General features: G+C 43.0%; 1 protein-coding gene across 4 annotated transcripts; it reads right to left on the reverse strand.

Annotated features, from left to right (window-relative positions):
* Nucleotides 1-1,290: 1,290 nt before the first annotated feature.
* LOC133712762 (RNA-dependent RNA polymerase 6) lies at nucleotides 1,291-10,094 on the reverse strand. 4 transcript variants are annotated; one of them, XM_062138877.1, is made up of 8 exons: nucleotides 9,942-10,094; nucleotides 6,472-9,195; nucleotides 4,319-5,647; nucleotides 2,612-4,205; nucleotides 2,450-2,551; nucleotides 2,025-2,375; nucleotides 1,828-1,919; nucleotides 1,291-1,727 (listed from the first exon to the last, which is right to left on the reverse strand). In XM_062138877.1, the coding sequence occupies exons 2-3, from the start codon at nucleotides 9,187-9,189 to the stop codon at nucleotides 4,772-4,774; spliced, it is 3,594 nt and encodes a 1,197-aa protein (XP_061994861.1). In that variant the 5' UTR covers nucleotides 9,190-9,195; nucleotides 9,942-10,094; the 3' UTR covers nucleotides 1,291-1,727; nucleotides 1,828-1,919; nucleotides 2,025-2,375; nucleotides 2,450-2,551; nucleotides 2,612-4,205; nucleotides 4,319-4,771. The 4 variants fall into 4 exon arrangements, with proteins under 4 accessions (XP_061994861.1, XP_061994860.1, XP_061994862.1 ...); XM_062138876.1 differs by having other exon boundaries at nucleotides 2,455-2,551; nucleotides 2,612-5,647; XM_062138878.1 differs by having other exon boundaries at nucleotides 1,291-1,670; nucleotides 2,612-5,647.
* Between the last annotated feature and the right edge of the window lie 13,664 nt (nucleotides 10,095-23,758).

Below are 23,758 nucleotides of genomic sequence, written 5' to 3' on the forward strand. Positions count from 1 at the left end.
TTCCACACATAGTTGCATTTACTTATCTAACTTATTTTGATATCAAGTTACAGATATAATGCATGCATAGTCTCTAAGTCCTTTTGGATCTTATCTCCATAGTCTCCAGTTGTTATTTACGTACCACTGGATCATGCATGCAGCTTCATATCTGAATGTTTAGTTTAGATTTGATATAAATTCTTCAATCTCTGTGTGTGTATGCGCGCGCGTCATGTTCATTTAATGATGATGGCAATGAATAGAAAAGTTTTCCTTTGTAACCGAAGAAAATATTTGAACATTGCCTTCCATCACTGGAAGAAAATTTAACTGATCTGTATTATGTGACAGCGTGCGTTAAGTAGTATTCAGTTACTCAGGCAGGAGGTACATATAGCTGGTTTTTGTTTCAAACTAGGAAGAGGGGTAAAGTATGTAGCTTTGTCTATTGTTTTCTCTATGAAGATCTGGAAAGTTTTATTATATGATTATACTTTTAATGTCTTAATGACCTCTGGGAGTGTCTCCACCTTGGTTATCTTTGAAGTCTGGGAATATATTACCAATATATACTGATTCAGTCCCATTTAATCTGCTCATTTTACAATTCAGACGTGTTCTTTTATGTTGATTACTTCTTTGACTCTATTGTTGCCATTAGATTTTTTGAAAGTCAAGTAGTGCCGAGTCAATCCATGTTGTCTTGATCAAGATCAATAGAAAAATATCCATGTATGTTGTACGACTGTCTTGGTGAATATTTCTCTTGTTGCCAGAAAATTGATAATTGATGACAGAACTACAGTAGCGCTATCCATTTTTGGAGCATCAGGACAGAGTCTAACCTGATTATAATAAATTACAAGTTGATTTACATGAGTCCACAATGGTGCCCTGCTACCCAAAGGGTCTTACATGTGATACAAGAGAAGTAGTTCTCTACTTCTTCTTTTTGTTGTTGCGAGTGTTTTGTCTTTGAGGTTCCCTTGCTGGGAGCAATTTTGTCAAGCTGAACTGATCTCAGCAAATTGGTGCGAGTCATGTGATTTCATCTTTTTACTCACTAGATCTAACTGGAAAGGTCGTCCCTAACTGGAAAGGTCGTCCGCGCTATGCCGCGGGATTTGTTGCTCGTTAACTACTTTCTATCACATGTTACAGAACATTGTTCGTGGAAAAGGCAGTTTTCCTTACATCTTTGATTACAGTATAATGTTCAAGATGATTGGCTTAACCTAGGGGGAATGATATTTGATCAGGTGAAGTTCATTCAAAAAATGGTTAGCCTAACTAAACTTGTTGCTAGAGTCGGGTCCAAAAATGGTTAACATAAATTATATCCTTTTGGGTTATAGATTTAAGCATTAATATCGTCCCCAGCTATACATTCATCAATTTCAAATTAAGTTGACGAAATAGTATTTAGCCTCTATTCTATCTCGAACAGTTCCAACAGTTTGACTACTTGCACTTCATTCTCTTTCGTTGCTTTCCTGATTTTCGTTTTCCTCTTTTAACGAAAGAGCTTTGTGGGATTCTGTTGTGTCGAAGACTCTCTGACCGCTGATGTTGAATATAAGGATCAGCCCAGCCTTTTCCCCTCTCAAAGTTGAGAATGATTTGGGCATGCTTGCCAAGAGCAGCAAATCCGTTTCAGGGTTAACAAATTTTTTTTTCTCCTTTTCAGACTGCAGAAAGTCCAGGCCGAGTTATGTTAGTAAGGGGAACTTGAATTTAACATTTGTCTGCAGAGAATAATTAAGTATACAGTTCAAGTCAGCGCAGCCAAGGAGTTGAGCAGAAGAATAACACAATCATTTTCCATTGAAGAAAGGAAGTCTATACCTTATCATCTCCCTCCCTGACAGACCATTTGCCTTCCAAAATACGGAGAGGACTTTGCCACAAAGCAGCTTAGTTGCCATAAACTATTGGGACTGCAGAAGTCATGGCAATTAAATGATCACAAAACTATGTTTTAGAATTTCAGTTGCATCTTAAACACCATCTTAAGAATTTCACACACACAAAGTGAGAAGTACCTGCTCTCTTATTTTACTGACGATCATTCTGAGATTGAGTCTCCCCACATAGCTCTCACGTGAGTCACGTCTAATATAACCACTCATGGCATCATCATATGAATCATTCCTGTAATTAATTTGTCTCTGAACATTGTAGGCATTGTCATCCTTCCAACCAAATTTCCCATGTGAAAATGGTGTTCAAGAGAATCATAATGAAACCATTGCATAAAGGTGAATTCCCTTAGCGAGACTTACCTGAATAGGAGGTGACACATCATTTATTTCAAATACGAAACCATCAGGAGGATCATAGTGCCTGGTGACAATGGTGAGACCAGGTTCAGGCTCCTCAAGAGTAAGTCTCACCTGCAAAACCAAACAAATCAAACTCAATCCACAAATCACACCACCAACCAACAACACTTGAAAAACCATACAACCTTACGTTTGACTGAATCCCATCAGGCCAACTCCCAAATCTTCAATTCTCCAATTCAACAGGAACCAATACTTCAAAACTGGAATTCAACTATTTCCCAGATCTGATTCCACAAAACCAAACCCAGATGAGATAACAATATCAAAGGATGTTCAGTATGTACCATATTAGTCCTGGGCATCCTCTTCCTCCTCATCTATCCTCATATTCCTTTTCCAGTTTCTGATTTTGCACTTGAGCACTTTCCAAAGCCGAAACAGGTATTCAAAGATTATGAATTTACAGCAGAAGGATCCAAGTCAGATCGAATTGATGCTTGGTTGGTTTCAAAGAAGATCACATGCATCCACAAAATGCAGAAAAGCAAAGAAAAAACTCAAAACTTGGACCGTGAAACATGCAGATATGGGGACAATCTCTGTTTCGAAAGCGTATACACGGTGCCATAGTTGCAATTCCGTAAAACATAGAAGGGCAAAAATGACTGGCCACTATTCATAAGGAAAACCTTCCATTAGTATAGTTACTAGCAAAGGAAGCCGCGCGTTGCCGCGAGACTTGAAATTTAGCAGAAACAGAGGTGTAATGAGAAATAAGAGGAATCTCAGAAGTATATGAACCTACAAAGTATAGCGACTATAGCCATAGGCAGAGTAATACAAAATAATTTGCACACAAAAGTCTCAAGTTCAAGTCTTCTACTACTCTCAATCTTCATGTGATCAGGACATAAGGTTAAGGAGTTTTGCGATCATGATGATTACAATTGCCTTCACACATATAATCTTAAAACAAAAGAAAATTATTTTAACTTTTTCTTCAATTTGGCTTATGGTACTATCAGAATTGGTCTACAACTCATTTGTAAATATTCTTCTGATATTTGCTGTTCTATGCACTGCTTTGCATAGAACCTACACAACCAAAACAAAATAATTATTTAAAAAAACAAACAAAAACAAAAAACCTTATATTTTTTCAATGTAAAACAACAAAAGATAGTCTTCCAACTGTAATAACATTCTTTTCACCTTCTCATATTCACAATCACACTACATAAATACACTAATAATTAATCAAAAAACAATGGAACTAACTTTTCTAACTGTAACGTCATCTTCTTTTCACATCTCTACTGACCTTCTATTAGCTTTTTACATGATTATACGTCTTTGGTATATCATGAAAAGAGGAGATTTTACATATATTACAATGTTGAAGCACAACCATCAAAAGAAATTATCAGATGAAATCTGATTCGATTATTATCACTGAAACACACATATGCGTAACCCCAGTAGAAAGAAAACTAAGAAAAAAAAGAACATAACATCAACAACACACATTTCGAAACCTCCAATCCTGACTCCCCCAATGAAACCCAGATCTACAACAATCATTTGTTATCTGAATTACTTGCACAGTTAAACTTCCATACTTACACAATACCCACCTATGCACTAATCACCTAAATGCCTAAATCTATGATAGCAAAACTCATAAGACCCATGAACATATGAACATACTCTGTCATCTTCAACTTACTTGAGAAAAAATACAAAAAAATTCCTTCCCCAAACTTCTACTCTTTCTTTGAATTCGACTCTGCTATTTATTTATTTCAGTATTTATTGAAAATAGAAGAAGTAGACAGACAATACTGAATTCAGAATAAAAACTCTTCACAATTTACCAAAAAAAAACAAAAGAGCCTCACCTTCAACCTCCTCCTACAAACTGAAGCACAAACAATACCCCTACAAAAATGAAAACTGAAGTGAATTGAAAACCAACCAGAGCAAAATCGAACAATACCCCTACAAAAACGAAACCCAATTCAATTAAAAACCAAAGACAGGAAAAAACAAACCAATCAAAACCATAAACCAAAACGGCAGATCTTCTTCCTCCTCACAGCAAAACCGAATCACCACTCTCTCTCTCTGTTTCGACTATGTTTTCTCTAGAAACCACGAATGAAATCTACACGCATCTGACCTGACTATATGATGGATGGCACCCCGTAAATCAGAGAAAACGAAGGGCAGAACCGCCACTTCACTTCCAGCCTATGAACAGTATGTTATGAACACCAACCCGTCCTTAGATGTTTGTAAATAAATTAGCTAAAAAGTAAGAAGTAGTTTATTGTCTGGTACATCGACCATAATGTAGCATAAAAGAAAATTAATTGTCCCATTTCAGAAGGAAAATGTACGCAGAAAACTAACACAAAATCAGACCAAATAAAATGGCAGAATGGCCTTGCCACCATGAAGTTTATGAGAACCAGGAAGCAACTCCCAAGGACTTCAGGTGCTGGTCATATCCGATCAGCAAGGTACTTCGTCAAAGCATTGATTGGCTTCTTAGAGTCAATATTACCCACTTCACGGCGCTTGATCTTGATCCGAGCAAGGTAGTCAGCTGCAATCCAGGCAAAGCTTAACATCACCACATCTCCTGGGCCATCTGGCCTTTGCAAATCGAGTGACCTTTTCACCCAATCAGGGTGGTAAGTCACCTGGTACCAAGCTGATGCTTTCTGCTCATACAAGCTATTTTTCTGATCATCAGTCAGTGACTCAAAACCCGTATCCATCTTCTCGAAAAATTGCCTGAACTCTTTCTTCAGAGCACTGTAAGAATGCCTCAACCGCTCCTGCAGCTCCCCTTGCTTCCTGCTGGAATACTTGGGCATTGACCAAACATGTCCTGTGACAATCTCCTCTTCCCTCATAACTTTATACTGTGCCATTAGACCCTGTAGCTGATCATTATAAGAGCACTTTCTCTCCCAAGCATCAGCTATGAAATCTGCAGCTTTTGGAACCTCCAGATCCATATCATATTTGATGTCACTGGGATTATGATTTTGCTCAGAAGAGGTTGCCACATCTTCATCATAAGCATCGCAAATCTTGCGATAGAGTCTCCCTAAAATTTTAGTAGACTTGTACGACTGGTAGTCCTCTTTTCCCATGAAATCTGGGTATAGCTTTGGCTTTAGGGGTGGTGGCATGGTAACAATCTTCCCAGTTTTGGGAAAATCAACTGCTATGGCTGCTAATTCTGCTAGTTTTAGGCAATTCTCATCGAAAGCTCCATATTCACTGCGGTCAGAATGAACCACATGTGCATTGCATATCGCTCCCAGGTTCTCATTCACCATGTTTCTCACAAAAAACTCGATTAAATCCTGTGGAACACAGAGACAGTTAGAATACTTCTGTGGCAAACTTGGGATTTCAAAATGGCGTAAACCCAAGGAAAATGCAACTGCATTAGAATGTAAACTGTACCAAATCAAGAACAAGTCACCAAATCATATTGTTTCTTACTTGAGACAATTGTTAAGAACTTTGTCACATTTTAAGAATAAGATTTTCTTGTGGAAGTTTACTAACTCAATAAACACATCCACGACAATTCATATTTTAGAATATAAATAACTCTGACATCCCTCTTAATAGTCTAAGGTTTTTAGGAACAGCGGTAAATAAACAAATCTAAATGGTATCAGAGTAGAAGATGTTGAGTTTGTGTCCTTGAAAGTTGAAACTGTAGCTTCCAATATAAATTGAATTCTACATGTGAGGAGAAACATTAGCATATAGATAAATGGTATTCTACCTCTAAACAATTTAAACTTTCAGAAATAATGGTAGACCAACAACCGTGTTTAAAGCTACCCTAACAGTATGGTGTCATCAATTGTGTTTCCTGAAATCAGATTCAGAAGTATCTCATATAAAGAATATCTTTAAATGCAAAAGCTAGACATCACTTCTTAATGTTAACAGACGGTTTACTAACATTACCTTATATATTATAGGTTACTCACGACATAGCAGATTAACATGACTAATACAAAATAACAAATATTGCAGTGGTATCTTAGTAATGTTTGTTGTAGTTTTCATGTTGAAGGGAGGGAGATATACTTTAACAAAATGAGATTAATGATGTCTCAAAAATTCACAGAAATTCCAGGGACAACCATAATACGAGGCAAGTAATCACCTGGTTCGTGACAGGACGCCCTGAAACTTTGGCTTCTGCAGCTTCATACTGCATAGGTTCCCAGCTCTTCTTACGTGGGGGAATAAGATTTTCATCCCATGTGACAAAGTAGAGGTCCCCATCTAGGTCACTACCAGAAGCTTCATCTGTGTGAGGCCTATGACCTTTCTGAGGGAAAACAAGGCAATCATGCATGTGGTGTAACCCAGGTGCATCAACTGCTTCAAGAATCCTTATATCTCCTGGATGAAGGCAAGGATTCTTTCCTACCACTACGAACCCTTTTATTACTTGTAGATTTTTATCTATCTGATCAAACCTAGAGCCATGCTTTGCAAAACAGTTTTCCAGCGATGGGGTAGACACTTGGACAAAGCACTGGCCTTGCTCAAGTACCCCTAACTCATCCAGACAGCCCATAAGCCATCTCCCAGAAGGAACAAAAATCCTGGCCTTTTCCCTAAGTCCCCAGAGCTGTGCGGCTTGTATACAGGTCAACATGCCTCTCAGATGTGGTTCTGTCTGGGGCTTGAAACCTGCACTTAACATTATAGCTGCAGCATTTCCTTGCTCAGCACAGGATGCAGTGAGAACATCAAACGCCACATCTGTGTCCACCAGCATCTGCTTTAATTTGGAAACCATTGTCTCCTGCATTGTCCAGAATATTTCATCTGGAACACCAAGTGCTGAAAGCAATGTTATAATCTGCCTGTTTAAGAAACCTGGCTGGAACCTAGTCCATGAACATATTTCCAATATAGTATGGTCCGACTCAAACTTGTTCATACTAGGCCTCAAAGAAAGCCGGAAGCCATCACCTGTCGGTGGCCAACAAGCAATAACCCCTTTACAGCCTCCGTATCTAATTTGATATGCACAAGGTGGATCTCTGTCCAATTTCAGTCTTTCTGCAACTTCCATTGCAAGGTCTGGGGTGATCCTACCAATACCATCAGAAAAGATATAGTCATTTCTCTCAATATCTGGAAGTTTAGGATTAACCTGGGCTGATGGAACTTCTACCGTTGCATATGTAGACGAAAAACACTGACCCATCCTAGCAGCACATTTTGCAACGTTTCTGTTGTGGAACTTCCCCATCCAATTTTTGATTCCTTGTATATTAATCTTCTTGTCTTCAGCGAAAAACCAGGCAGAACGGTCCCTCAGTTGATTGGATGAGAAGGCCAAGAACGAGTACTTACGACCACATAATTGAAATCCCTTCATCAGAATGGCCCGAACCCTTGCATACACTTTTGTTTTCTGAGGGATGGTGTTTTCTGTGATTTCCTTCACAATAGGAGCAACATAAGAATTCATAACATGGGAATTTATTGTCTGCATTCCTTCATCCATAAAGGTAACCCTTAAAAACCTATCAGCAACTTCTTTATATTTTCTAAGAACCCTGTTGGATAGTTCAACCTCTGGTGGAAGACAATAGGCTTTAGTTGGGGTAATCACCAACCTCCTAACTTCAGCAATATCATCCAAATGTTTGGGATTCTTGATAAGCTTGGGGTTTCTCAGCAACCATTCTTGGACAAGTTTCAGCCTTTTAGAGGCATCAAAAACCGGGTGTTTGTATGAACATAAGTGCTTCAATGCAGCCACATTGATCTCCTTTGGTTGGTTTCTCAGTAAATCAAAAAAGCCGTCTGACAACTGGTGCTGATTTAAAATGCCCCTGTGCATTACAGCATTGACCAAGAACAATATCTCAAAGGAAATATTTTCCTTGTAATGAATAGAGAAGAAAGGATCTGACATGGGCATTTCAAAATCAGGTTCATCCTGAATCCTAGGTGGCTTTTTGATCGAAACCTCTTGCACCCTGCGTTTTTTAAGATAACTGATGGCCTTCTTCAGCTTAGCACCATGCCGCGGTGGGATTGAAACTCTGTAAGAATTACAACGCCCAATTGCCCCACTAGGAGTAAAATCTGTGGTTCTAATCCAAGGATCATCGTCATCCAACAAATCAAATGGAACTGATTGATCAATATCATCATCGGCAGTTCGATATGAAACCCAAGGTGATGAAGCCAGCCTCAACAGAATTACAAGATATGAAGGCTCTGTATAGTGTTTAAATTCACTGATTTCTCTTACCTGGAACTCCACCTTAAAATCGCATTTTATCACAGCATACTTATTCATCCCTTTAAATGAAAAGGCAGTATCTCTTCTAAAACAAAATTTGCATGTCCCATCAAAAGGATCCACAACAAAATCAACCCCATAAGATGGCCCCCTCCAAGCAACAAAGAACTCATCTAGGCGAACTAAACTTCCAATCTCAAGACGCACATCAGCTAACTTGAATGGAATTTTAGTCCTCCTCCTCTTGTTCATGTTGTATGAATTCTCAGGGCCCAAACTTACTTTCAATGCTTGGTTCTTGAGAAAGAGTTGACAGCGCCCAACAGCATTCATAGCAGCAGTCACTGACTCGGGCGAAGCAAAATGCACAAATGCATGTGGCTCAACCTTTTTATATTCATCTGTTGTTTCAATATCTGCAGTATCAATGAGCTCAAAACTCGGAAGAGACTCTGGAGGGGTCCAAGAAGTTTTCAACCGACACCTATATACAAGCCCAATTTCATCTTCCAAGTAGTCTACAAGATCTTTTGCTTTAACATGACTTCCAAATCCACCAAAGCTGACTTGAGTTACGACTGTGTCATTTTCCCTTCCTTCTAATTCCATCTTCCCCTGTTAAAGGAAAGAGAAGAAGTTAGCAATACAATTAAGACACACTATTCCACCACAAAACTTATAATTTCCATATCAGCTGAAGGAAAATTTCTTTAATCAATAGGTATCAGTGTGGGAATATCAAAAGCCAGATTGCATAAACCTACAACTTATCACCTAGCAAATTCACTCAATCAATAATGCCAGAAACCAATGCGGGTACTATCAGCCAACCAAAACCACCAAGTTGTCAAATGCAGTAACTGGGTAACATTACATGACAAAGGAAAACCGGGCTCAACTCCAAAGAAAAATTACAGTCAAACATTTATCAAGAAAAAAAAAAAAAAAAGATGCTTGCTTGCACTTGCGGTTCAAATTGAAGAAGCAAACCCATAAAGCAAAAGATGCAAGAAACAGGTATTAATGCATAGCAAGTGGATCCAGAAATCGAAGAACATGAAGAACACTGAATTTTGAGGTCCTCTAAATACTGCAAAATCCAATAAAAACAAACAAGCACCCAGAAAAGCCATCCGATTGAAATTGTAAGATTCAAGTCCATCTACATATAATCATTCTTGATTGCAATTAAGCTCTCTCTCTCTCACTGGTTCTGGTTCTAATAAAACCCAAACAGCCTCAGAAATCAAATAACACTGTTCACGCGCTTTCTCTCTTGATCAGTTCTATCAAAGCAGCCTCAGAAATCAAAAACAGCAAAAGGGTTACAATTTCAGTGACGACCAAGATTAAACCTTTACCTTTTATGGATCGATGGATAGATCCAACAAAGAGAGCTCTGATGATCGAATACTGCAAGTGTCTCCGATGAATGGCAGGGACGTTGTTTTACACACTAGGATTTGTACACTCTAGGAGGTGAATAGCTAACATGCAATAAGCAACAACGGGAAGGGCAAAATTGTCCTTTCAATTAAGCACAAACTCTTCGTGCTCAAGAGAGAAGCCTTGCTCGAGCAGGGTCACAAGTCTTGCTCGAGAAGGGACCGATCAAATCATGTCACAAGTCTTGCTCGAGAAGGGACCGATCAAAGTATGCAATTTTTTTCTTTTGACCTGATGTGGGAGTGGTAAACTACTTTTGGACTCCTCATACAATTAACTCGGTCATTATTTTGGCGGTAAATATCGGTCATGAAGACAGGGATTATTACATTAATAAACATGCAATGATTACGATTATAAGTGCGCAATGAATAACAGTCGTAAATGCGCAATGAATGACCGTCGTAAGTACGCAATGAATGACCGTTATTAGTGCAGCAATAATTATCATCATAAGTGTATAAATAAATGCAACCATAACAAAAATAATGGCGGCTTGTCCTCCCAAGTAAGTCATCGCCTATATAAACCATCTCATTCCAACCTGTTTTACTCCACTCGACTAAGAAACGTACTAACTTAACTTAGGCATCGGAGAGGTTTATGCAGGTTCCCCCCCTCCTCCTCGAGCCGACGGTCAAACTTCGAGTTAACGCTCAAATTAAGGAAGTTTCTCGATCTTTCCTGGTCAGCTCCTGCTCCAGTCCACATTCATTGGTGAGTCAAAATCCTCTACGGAATTTTTCGTCACCAACACCCGATGAGTTAATTAAAATAAAAATAGCACAAATTTAAGAATTTGTGGTTAATCAAGTCAATTAAGCACAAATTTGTTTCTCAATAGTAGTGTTCATATTGGAATAAAATTAAGTCTGGTTTGCAATAAGACTTCCTCTGTTTGTTTGGTTTCCCAAGAGCAATAGCTGACTCATCTTCTGTTCCTCCTGGAAGACTTCATTGATAACTCAGGTCACGCTGGACGAAAAGTTGACATGTAATGTGTTACTTCTTTTGCCCAAGAACTTGAACGAGGACTATCAGCTCAGGCAATTAAGACTACTAGAGCAGATGCACTGATCGACGAGGCTAGGAAATGGGATACACACACACACACACATATATATATATATATATATATGGTTTTAATAAGAATGAAGTGGATTTTTTTGCTGATGACTGAATACTTACAGTTATAACTGGAAGATAATTAAGGAGCTTCTTGATGTTGCATTCAACTCTTCACATAGCAATTAGGCCTTCCACATCAATGCCTTCTTGCAAGAAACACGCCTAACTGATAATCGATCTGTTCTTGATCACCATGAGGTTATATTTTGATATAATCATATATATGTATTGGTAATTAATGTCTATATGGGTATGATGTCTAACATGTAGAATATATAGGGGTCTGATGTCTGTGTTGCTATCAATGTACTTTCTCCGGCCTAGTCTCTAGAGTTTTCTGATTTAGTTCTTATATTAACTGCAAGTCAAGTAGTTGGTTGTTGTAGACTTGTAGCAGCCTAAGAGCAACTCCAACAGCTTTTCTATAATTTTTGTATCATATCATTTTCTTCTCCAACTCCAACAGATTCTCTATTTTACAGCAATCTCTAAAATCTTCATAATCATTCCTTTAAATTTTAGAGATTCCTGTAAATTTAGGAAATTTAGTTTTCTCTTTCCTCACTATCCCTAAAATAGGGATAGTTATAGGGAATCCGTTGGAGCAAAAAAAACTCATTTTTCCCTAGAATAGAGTAAAATCAAAATATAGGGAAACTGTTGGAGTTGCTCTAAGTACTGTTGTATTAGCAAAGTCATCCTAGTAGAGTTCTCTAGGATAGAAATATCTAGTCCTTGCAACTCAAACCAAATTCTGTTGTCTGCAATAACAATTTTGCATTACCAAACCAGTCTTCCTATTCCTACCTTTTATTCCAACAGTCTGAGATGGTAATTGTTAACATATGATATGTTCACACTAGATCTTGTATGTGCTTTTTGAAGAGGCAATGTTTTGGGACTTGATTTTCCTGAATCTCTACAAGTCAGTGGAGTCTCTTGAAGTTTTAACTTATGAATTTTTTCATTTCTTTGTGATCTGAAACTTGTGAATTTATCTCTTCTAATTAGCTACAAGTTGTTTTAATTGACAGCTATTCCTTTACCTTTAAATGTGGGAGAGCATCCCTTTAACTTATCGAGTTAGTACCCGTTGGGTCACTAGGTCAGTTACTATTCACTACTTTTTTATGTTTATTTCCACCATCTAGGTCACGGGCACAGTTTCCAAACTGACCTAGGTCACTTTCTAGGTAAGTTTGTAGGTCACGAAACTGACTCAGATGATGGAAATAAACATAAAAAAGCAATGAATAATATCTGACCCAGTGACTCAATGGGTGAACTTGCTCTAAAAGAGTTAAAATGAACTAATGCACCCAAGGGCGGAGCTACCCATTAGCCCAAAGGATGCCCTGTGGCGCGACCAACCTTCCCTTTACTGAGCTCAGCACGAGGTGTCCCGAATTACATTGATCATCAATGTAGTTCCAATTAAAGGCATAGAGATTCATTTCACAAGTTTAAAAAGATTTTTGTGCATCTCATTTCGAAATTCATGCAAAAAATTTGTTCTATCAATCTTCTACATACCTTGATATTGAGGGAGGTAAAGATTTGAACGCTTAAATATTTTCAGTCGACTAGGATTTTATCTCATTTTTGTATTAATTCTAAAAGAAGAGTAATATCTACAACATTACTGTATTATGTGACTAGTGTTGTTGCTTAATTTGAATCTATTACGTCAAATATTGTACTTTTGATATCATAACTAGCGTGATGATATACTATTTGACCATCGTACCATCCACGTAGCACGATTGACATAATTTAGATTTCTCTCTAAATCTCAAAAAAATAAAAAATAAAAAATAAAGAATTCAAAGTATGCAAGTCTCATGGTCAATCATCTACAGGCATAGAGATCCATTTCACAGGTTGTATTAATTCTAAAATAAGAGAGAAATTCTACAAAATCATTGTATTATGTGACTAGTGCATTTGCTTAATCTGATTCTATCACATCGAATATTGTATTTTTTACATCATAACTAGCGTAATGACCTCCTATTTGACCATCGTACCATCCATGTAGCATGACTCATATAATTTAGAGACCTGTCTTTTGTTTTTGTTTTTTTTTTTTTTTTAAGTTTAAAGATTGCATATGTCTCACGGTCAAAGTATGATTCCAAAACCTTTTCCCCCCTAAATACTAGGACGAGCCGCGAAGAAAACGAGGGTTTCTAAGTGTCAGTGCCGTAGTAGAAGCCAACTGACGCACACGCTGTCGTCAGACAGCGCAAGCTCTCTGACAAAAACCTCGAACTCGGTGCCCTACGTTTCTATCTTATAAAATCACATCTAGCTTCAACTTTTCTCCTGTGCCGAACCAATCTCTCTCTAAAACCCTAGAAATCCAAGAGCCTCCGCCAAAAATGTCAGACTACATTCCCGAAGAAGTTGTGAACAGAATTCTCCTGAAGCTGCAGGTCAAATCGTTAATGAAGTGCATAGCAGTGTGCAAGTCGTGAAGATCTCTCATCAAAAGCTCCGCCTTCGTCGCCGCCCACCTTCACTTCAACACTGAAATTCTGAAAACGAGGACGCTCATCGTCTCCTCTTCATAACCGGGCTCGGCCGATAAAAGTACATGTAAACGGCTGCCCAGAATTTGTTCGTTTCTACTGCTTGTATCGGGACACCCCTCTCATAACTCCTCCTATTGACGGCTAAAGAATCTATTTGTCTCCTATGATGGGAACTTGTAACGGGGTTGTGTGCCTGCCTATTTATTCTGGCTTTCCTTCCCGTCGCATACTACTTTGGAACCCTTCAACCAGAAGGTATGTATGTTCGCCTAGTCCTACTCGACCAAACACTGCAGTGGATGAAGAAAGCTTTGGTTTTGACTGTGATTCGGTTAACAATGACTATAAGGTTTTGAGGCTTGCAATTAAAGGGTTAGTTGGATCAACAGAAAAGGTCTGTACGTGAGGCTGAGGTTTGGTCTTTAGCCAGGCTGGGAGCTTGGAAAAGCCTTATTTATGACTCTTCTGAGAAAGTACTTCAACCACTCTTTAATGGTTTCAAGGAGGGAAATGCTTCTGTCAATAGTGCATTGCATTGGTTTCAGTATGATACAGACTCCGTCTCCATAGCAATAATCAACTTGGTTAATGAATCATTTGGCGCAGTTGACATGCCCGAAAATCTCAGGGCCAGTAGAATCCTACCAAGACTTGATATTGCGAGATATGGGGATTCTCTTGCATTGTTTGAGATTCGGTCATTACAGGACCCTAGAGGAGGAGACTATTTTGACTTGTGGGTGATGAAAGAATATGGTGTGGCAGAATCTTGGACTAAATTATGTACTGTAGACCTCATAACGCTTTGTATTCTCCAGCCATTTGGTTTTATGAGGAATGGTGAACTAGTGCTCCAAGTAGATCACATAGAGGACTGGTATAAGCAGAAAATGCTGAAATTAGTGGACGCGAAGAGCAAACAAGTTAAAGATCTTGAAACTGTTGGATACAAGTACCTCTTCGTGGATTCATTTACTGAGATCGAGTCTTGTCTTACTTGAACAAGCCAATTAATGCTATTTCTTACTAAGGAGCAGTACATGCAGCAGAAAAATCATTTTGAATTGAAACTCTTGAGCACTTAAATTTAATAAATTTTAATTGTATGAAGACTTGAGTAGACATGCTTTTGTCAACTACTCAGCAGAAACAAGTTATGTGTGTGAGGAGACTATTGCTAGTGAAGTTTGTGTTTGAGCCCAAAAGTAATTTTGGCGATATCCTTCAGTGGATCTAGCACAGCGGGCCGATACCTGCGGCCCAAAAATAAACATACTTGGTTTTGGGTTACAACTCCGCCTATTCCGGAATCCATGAGGAGAGCAAAGTCCTATTGGAACCAAGTAATAGAGATTGACTAGGAAACTCCAGTCAATAATCCTTTTACGACAAGGAACGGTCGAAACCCTAGGTATATATACCAGGTTTCAAGGACAGATTAATGACCTCTCTCAAAATCAATCAATCTTAGCGATTACAAAGCCTCCTAGGAGCAAACCTTCAACCTCGTTGAACCCCCGGTGACCGCGATACAGTCCCAGTCTCCCAGCGAGCCGTCTGCTAGCATCACCAGATCAACCCGGCGACCGTACTTCCAGTCCCAGTCTCCCAGCGAGCCGACTGCAAGCGCAACCGCCACTGTTACTTCCAGCGAAGCAAGGGTAACGCCCTCGCACCCAGCGAAGCTAGAGTCACGCTTTAGCGCAACCCCGTGCTTCTCCCAACTTCCCAGTGATTGCTCTGCTTAGTCTACAACACTAAGTATCGATTTGGTGAACGCAAGAGACCACAACCAAAGCCCTTACCCAGTAAGGCAAGAAGTCCTTCTCAGGAAGGCTAGAGAAGAACCCCGTGACGAGGTTGGTGCTCTCCTCGTCCACGGTCGCTTGAAGAAGAAGTCAGGTCAAGGGACTACCCCGACGACTGCACCCCACGGTGCTGGCACGCCTGCGCAATCACACGCTCAAAAGAGACAGTTTGCAAGCCAACTGGTTTTGGAGCCAAACATTTTGGCACGCCCAGTGGGACCAAACTAGTGTCTCTTCGTGAACGGTAGCCATTGGGAAGTCAAGCGAAAACCCTTACCAAAAGGCTTACGCTAACTGCCCAAAGCATAAGACCTCCAGTTACAAACCGCATCCTCGCGCGGATTGTCGTGGTCTGTCAGAAGAACAAGTAATTCAAAGATTCTCTCTTTACCCCCAATCCTCCGATATGTCAACTGAACAAGGAGAGAGTCACTCGACCGCTACTGAGGGTCAAACTGTCACTAATAACCAGGCCAGCGAGCCGGTTGATACCGTCACTAGCTCCAACACAGCGACGAGGGTGCCAAGAGAGGCTTTTGTTCCGAAGCCTATCCCAGAAGGGGCCTCCTCTGAGGTCGCGTTCGCAATTATCCTGGAGAACATCGAAAACCACAGCAAGAAGATAGCTGCTGACCTTGCGAGGGATAATGCGAGAGCCGACCAGGTCATACGCGAGATAAACCAGCGTATTTCCCAACAAGCGAAGGAAACTAAGCAGCAAATCTCACAGACTGAGAATGCTTTGATGGCCCATGCTTCAGGTATCGCAGAAGAGCAGAACCAGCGCCAGAAAGGAATAATAGAGGCCATTGCGAACCATACGAAGCAAACAACGGCTGATATGGCTGGTCTCCGTAAAGATGGAGAGATCCTCGCAACCGAGGTTGCCATGCAGAGGGCCGAGCTGAACCAGGCTAAGGAGGTATTAAACCAGACCTTGGGTGATCCCAATGCTATCCTTGGCTCTCTTGGCCAACCATCCGGTTCGGGCAAATACGTGCCACCGAACCAGCGCGAGAAGGTTAGCAGCCATACTGCTATACCTGCCGCAACTGGTGCTGCCACGCCGCTAAAGAACAAAGACCAAGCGCTAGTTATCGGCGGCAGCAAAGATAAAGGTACTGCCTCAAGTGGGCAGACTATCAGGCAGAAGCACCAGGCCTCAAAGGGCGCTGGAACCTCGTCCGATTCTACGTTCGTTCAATACGACAGCGACGGGGCAGAGAATGTATATCAAGAGCTGCCGGGAAGCTACTATGGGATTGACCAGGCTGGTAATCCGGTTAGGATAACAGCGCTGGCAAAGGAGATGCCCATACCAGCAGTGACTCTTCAACAACCCGCCACAAACCGCATTGTGCACATAGGAGAAGGGACAGCGACTGTAAACCAAGCAATACCTGTGCAGCCTGTTCGCCACGCAGCGGCCATACCACCTCCTCCGCCTCCGGGTCCAGAATATGTGAGACGAGATGAGGTAGAGGAGATGATTAGACAGGCTAACCCTAGGGCCCAGATGGATGGGATCTATGAGGGACCTTTCCCGCCGCATATCATGCTCGCGCCTTTCCCCAGGGGCTATAAGAATATTATATTTGCTACTTTCTCAGGGGAAGACTCCGAGAATGCGGCAACCCATCTGGCTAGGTTCAGGGTACAATGCGGCCAGTACCAGAACGATGACATCCTCAAATGCAGGATTTTTGGTACCTCTCTCTCAGGAGCTGCATTCAGGTGGTTCTCCAAATTGCGGCCAGGAACTGTAGCAGATTGGCCTGCAATGGAAAAGCTTTTCCGGGAGACTTTCGGGGCCACAGAACCTGAGGTAGACTTGGCTTCTCTCACCCAGATGGCCCAACAGCCCACAGAGTCCGCTGTGGCCTATCTTCAGCGCTTCCAGATTCAGAAGGCCAAGCTGAATGTGATCCTGCCAGAGAAAGAATTGATCAAGTTGGCGATCAAGGGCCTAGAGCCTCGCCAGCGAAAGAAGCAGCATGGCAGCATGATCCAGTCAATGGGAGAACTCATCACAGAGGTGGGAAGCTTCGAACACCTCCTCAGAGAAACTGACGCCAGGAAGAATGCGTCTAGAGGCACATACGTACCAGGGAAACATCGCACTGTAGCGGCCCTGAGCTACCAGCCGGCTACGTATGATCCTTACTACCACTATCAAAGTGAGGAAGTGGCTCAGGAGGACGAGGAGGAAGATGAAAGCGACATCGCCGCTTATGAGCTGACAGGGAGAAAGAACCCAGCCTTAAAGCAATTGAAAATCTCCAAGGAACCTGTCAAGCTCAAATCGATGGCCTTCACTAAACCTGAATTCGCGACGTATACATATGATGCCAACAAGGCACACGAGATTCTAGATGAGATGATCGCCGCGAAGATGGTGAAGACCGACTTTGGACCTTTCCCTCGACCAGATCAGCTGAAAGGAAAGAAGTACTGCAAATTCCATAACCTGTGGAACCACAATACAGCTGATTGTGTGAAGCTCAAGGACCAGATTCAGGTATGGCTCAACAACGGTAGTCTTCAGGTGGAGGCTCCAGTGACTGCAGCAGCGCTTGTTGACCTAAACCCTTTTCCTGATACTGGGATTAACATGGTCGATGTGAACTGGACCAAGCAGAACCAGAGGAAACCAACTCTGGATTTGTCCACGAAAGGACAAAAAACAGAGCCTAAGGAGGCTCCTGCCCAGAAGAAGACTAGACCATTTGGTCAAGCCTCGCCAGTAGTGTTATGCTCGCGGTGCAAAGAAGAGTGTGGCATTCAAGCGCCGCACGAAGAGGTCGAGCAGACAGTTCGTTTTGGCTCTCTCCCGCCCATCGAGTGGGTTTCGCTATCACGGAGCTACCAGCCTTCCAGCCCAAGAGAAAAGGAGAGAATGGAGTCGCCTACATCGCCAAAAGATTCCAATCTGTTCAAGAAGCTGAAGGCAGCTACGACTGATCAGAAGATGGAGGAAAAGGTCGCGAACAAGCATAAAGACATTCTGACCAAGCCCTACATTCCACCTGCTTCAACCGCTACCATCAAAGAAGGAAAGTGGTACACTAGGGAGAAGGGGAAGGCAGTGGAGATAAGTCCTTCCAAGAAGCGAAAACTGCAGCGCAGATTTGGTGAAGCCAAGCGCGCGCTAGAGGCTTTAGACCAGGGCCTGATCAAACCTTCACAGTTGGTCAAATCTCCTGAGCAGTATCAGAAAGAGATGGAAGCGCTCGCCGCCAAGCCATTGGTGGCTCCTCGCAGTCTGCGAAAGCCAGCGAGCTCAGAATCTGGGGCATCTAAGCCCAATGTTTTTTGTAGGATTACCAAGGAGAGAACACCTCCGCTGGTCAGAAAGGAGAGCTCGCCGTCTAGGCGACCACGCGTCAGGCGCAGGGTGTCTCGCGAGGAACCAGAAGCCAAACCCTCGGTTTTCGAGAGACTGGGGGGCAAAGACAAGATTACCGACACTTTACAGTGGAGACCTAAGAAAGTCCAGAGTTTGGTGGTCGCTCCCCCAAAGGCGGACATTGCTAGGGAACTACAGCCAGATTCCCTTGAACAAGCTTCAGCGGTTCAAGAGCTCGAACAATGTGAAGTAAAAGGCCTCGCTGAGGAATCCTTAGTGGACAGATTGGTCAAGCAATTCAACACGGATATCCCTGTCCACGAACCCACGCTTAACCTGGAGGACGACATAGATGAATTCGAAACGTCCTGCAATATGGTTTATGTGCTTCCAGCGCGGTATGCAATACCGGTCGCTGCTCAGGAATGTGTAGAAGCTGAGGAAAGTACCACACAGCCCTTGCAGATCACGTCAGCGGTCCCGACACCGGTAGAAGAGTTTGTCTGTCTAGAAACAGAGGACGCCAACGGTAAAGAATTCTTCATGAGCTTCACTAGGCCAACGCCTGCTATGGTCCAGCACATGAGACCTTTATACATCACGGCGGACATTGGCGGTACTAAAGTAAGCAAGATCATGGTTGATACCGGAGCTGCTGTTAATGTCATTACTACCAGGACCATGCACCTGCTAGGGATCAAGAAGGAGAAAATCCAGTCCACATCTCTTACTCTCAAGAACTTCGCGGGGACTGTAACAAAAACCTTGGGTTTACTTTTCTTGCGTATCAAGGTAGGTCCAGCAGAGGGAGTTTACGCTTTCTTTGTGACAGACTGCTATGCGGCCTACAGCGCTATCCTGGGCAGAGATTGGATTCACCGGAGCTACTGTGTTCCGTCAACCCTCCATCAGGAACTTATTATGTGGAACAGGGAGACAGGCAGAGCTGAGGTGATCAAAGCGGACCCTCGTCCTTTCCCCGTATCCGCAAACTATGTAGATGCCAGGTACTACTTGGAGCCTATCGCTCCATTGCAAGTCAGTGGCATCGATAACAAAGGCCGCCCCACAGGGGTGACGGCCTCTGAACTGGCACAGTGGGGGCTTACGCTCGCAAAAGAAGGCTTAGAAAGGCCTGGCCACGCTGTGCCTAAACCCTTGAACGATTAATGGATTACGACCTTCCAGAGGAAGGGATAGAGGCCCTCCACTCGCTGCATGAAAGATTATCATCATATCTAGTGGAAAAAGAGGCCTATGAGCAAATCGCGACTTTGGAAATCGTTGAAGAGGGACTCTCTGATCAGGAACAAGAGGATGAGGTAGAAATCCAGCTCGCTCCGGCAGCGTTGGACGACACGCCTCCTAAGGTCAGGGATCCTACCGAGAAAGTCAATCTCGGAACAGCAGATGAGCCTATGGAAGTGGCTATCAGCGCTTACTTAGAGCCTAGCGAGAAACAGAGGCTTATTGACTTATTATTAGAATTCAAGGATTGCTTTGCGGAAAAGTATGAGGATATGCCTGGCCTGTCACCGGACTTGGTCTGCCATCAGCTACCAACACTCCCTGACAAGAGGCCTGTGAAACAAGAGCCGCGAAGAATGAATTCAGAGACTCAAATCCTCGTCAAGGAGGAGGTTGAAAATATGCATAAATCAGGCATTATCAGGGTGGCCAAATACAATCAGTGGCTATCTAACATAGTCCCTGTCCGCAAGAAGAATGGCAAGATGAGGGTCTGCGTAGACTATAGAGACCTTAATACTGCTACGCCTAAGGACGTCTACCCCATGCCGGTCGCGGATATGTTGGTCGACGCTGTTGCGCGACATGAACTATTGTCCTTCATGGATGGCACTGCAGGATATCACCAGATTCCGGTCGCCGAAGAAGACAGACACAAGACCGCGTTTCGCTGCCCTGGGTTCGCGGGCGTTTTTGAATACGTGGTTATGCCTTTCGGACTGAAGAACGCTGGCGCGACTTATCAACGAGCCATGAACCTGATCTTCCATGACATCCTTGGAAAGATTTTGGAGGTTTACATTGATGACGTGGTTGTCAAATCTCAGAAAAAAGGGGACCACATCACAGATCTCAGGAAAGTGTTCGAGCGCATGCGACAACACAAGCTTAAAATGAATCCCGCTAAGTGCGTTTTTGGGGTTCAAGCAGGAGACTTTCTTGGGTTCATTGTCCATCAGAGGGGAATTGAGGTCCCTGAAGACAAAGCGAACGCAGTCATCAACGCATCTCCGCCACGCACGAAGAAAGAGTTGCAGCGTTTGCTCGGTAAAATCAACTTTTTGAGACGCTTTATCTCTAACTCTGCAGGTAAGATCCAGCCGTTCTCTCCTCTATTGAAGCTACAGGGCCAGAGCGAGTTCGTCTAGGAGCATAAACACCAAGAGGCTTTTGATAAAATCAAGGCCTACCTCGCGAGCCCACCAGTGCTCGTTCCTCCTAGGGCTGGATTCCCATTAAAACTATATATTTCAGCAGCTGAGGCTTCCATTGGCAGCCTGCTCGCCCAAGATGATGCAGATGGTGTCGAACATGCTATATTCTATCTTAGTAGGACACTCACAGACTGCGAGACAAGGTACACTCCAATGGAAAAGTTGTGTCTCACGTTGTACTTCTCAGCATGCAAGCTGCGCCACTACATGTTGTCCTTTACCACTTGCATCATCGCTCAGACTGACTTGGTCAAGTACATGCTGTAGCGGCCTATTTTGAGAGGCCGCATTGGCAAATGGGTATTGGCTTTATCTGAATTCTCGCTTCAGTACGTGCCACAAAAGGCAGTTAAGGGACAGGCTATCGCAGATTTCCTGGCACACCACCCTACCTTGGACATCCCCGTAGTAAAGGAGCTAGAGATAGCAACTGTAACCATAATGCGGCCAGATTTAGCGCGCATCCCAGAATACGCTATTCGGTATCAAGCCACAGTCTCCCTGCAGCCCTGGATACTGTACTTTGATGGTTCAAGAACGGAAACGTTAGCAGGGGCAGGGATTGTTCTAGAGAACCCAGCGGACGATCGTTTTTCTTATTCTTTCCAGTTGGAGTTCCAATGTACAAACAATCAAGCAGAGTATGAGGCCCTGATCATTGGCCTAGAGGTTCTGCTAGAATTGGGAGTCAGGGACGTTCAGGTACACGGTGACTCTTTGCTTATAATCAATCAGCTCCACGGAAAGTATAAGTGTGAAAGCCTTTTGCTTACACCCTATTTACATCGCGCCATTGAGCTTCTGGATCAATTCGATGAAGCGGATTTGGAACACATACCCCGCGAGCGCAACTTTGCGGCCAATGAGCTCGCTCAATTGGCTACAGGCATTACATTGAAGTATGGAGTTCGCGAGCGCATCCTGAAGGTCGAGCGCCGCACACTGCCTTCGTGGCTTGCGCGGCCTGACCCACCGGATGATCCAGTTGTCGCGGTTCTCAAGCCTATTGACGTCGATTGGCGCATACCGTTGAGTGATTACCTTAAGAACCCAGACCCTACAGCAGACAGGAAGATTCGTTTTCTCTCCTTGAATTATTTTCTCCGAGGTGACGAGCTGCGACGACGTGGGGACGATGGCGTAGACTTTCGCTGTGTCTATGGCCGCGAAGCCAAGAGGTTGATGCGCGAAGCGCACACAGGCGTCTGTGGAGCCCATCAAGCAGGCCCCAAGATGCGTTGGCTTATCAGAAGACATGGGTATTATTGGCCCAGCATTTTGAAGGACTGTATCGCGTTCGCGAAAGGTTGCCAAGACTGTCAGGCGCATGGTCCAGTGCAGCACATTCCCAATATTCCCATGCAACCTATTATTAAACCTTGGCCTGCCAGAGGCTGGGCTTTGGACTTGATTGGGATGATTCACCCTCATTCCTCACTCCAGCATAAGTTCATCATTGTAGCCACTGACTTCTTCACGAAGTGGGTTGAGGCTGAACCTTTGAAGGAAGCTTCCGGCGCTACCATTCGCCAGTTTATTTTTCAGAATATTATTTGCAGGTTCGGCATTCCAGAAGTGTTGGTCTCCGACAGGGGGGCAGCATTTATGGGCGGTGAGGTAGAGAAACTTGTCGCGGACTTGGGCATTCAGTTCGTCCACAGCACACCTTATTATGCCCAATCCAATGGTCAAGCAGAGGCCAGTAACAAGATCATTATCACCTTGCTCAAGAAGATGCTTGTTGAAAACCCTAGACAGTGGCACGATACGTTGTATGAAACCTTATGGGCGTATCGTACCTCCAAGAGGAATCCCACTGCTACAACCCCCTATGCGCTAATGTTCGGCCATGATGCAGTCTTACCTTTGGAACTCAACGTCCAATCTTTGCGCGTCCAAGATCAGCATCACTTGATCGGGGAAGATTATGTTCAGGCAATGTGGCAAGAACATGAAGATCTCAGCGAGCAGCGCTTGGCAGCTTTGGATAACCTAGTCATGGAAAAACAACGGATTGCTCGCGCCTATGACAAGAGGACACGTGGCCGTAGTTACAAAGAGGGTGATTTGGTTTGGAAGGCTGTTCTGCCTTTTGGCGAGAAGTTGACCGGTCGCGGTAAATGGACTCCGCGATGGGAAGGACCCTTCGTTGTTCATCACATTCTGGAGCGCGGAGCCTTTCACCTCAAAGATTTGGATGGCGACCTCCACCGCAATCCCATTAACGGGCGTTTCCTGAAGAAATACTACCCTAGTGTTTGGGAGTTTGACGATCCACCGGATCAACCTTCTTCTCAGACAGGGGGGCAACCTTAGTCTCCCCAGGTTCGCTTCACCCATATTCCGGCCTTTCCTGTGGCCTTAGTATCCTGTACTTGCTTCACCTACGCATACTAGGGGGGCAACACTCTATACATTCAGGCCTTATTCGAGGCTTTTGGTTCAATTCAGGCC

This window comes from Rosa rugosa, chromosome 5 (genome assembly GCF_958449725.1).
Source record: "Rosa rugosa chromosome 5, drRosRugo1.1, whole genome shotgun sequence".
NCBI classification, from domain to species: domain Eukaryota; kingdom Viridiplantae; phylum Streptophyta; class Magnoliopsida; order Rosales; family Rosaceae; genus Rosa; species Rosa rugosa.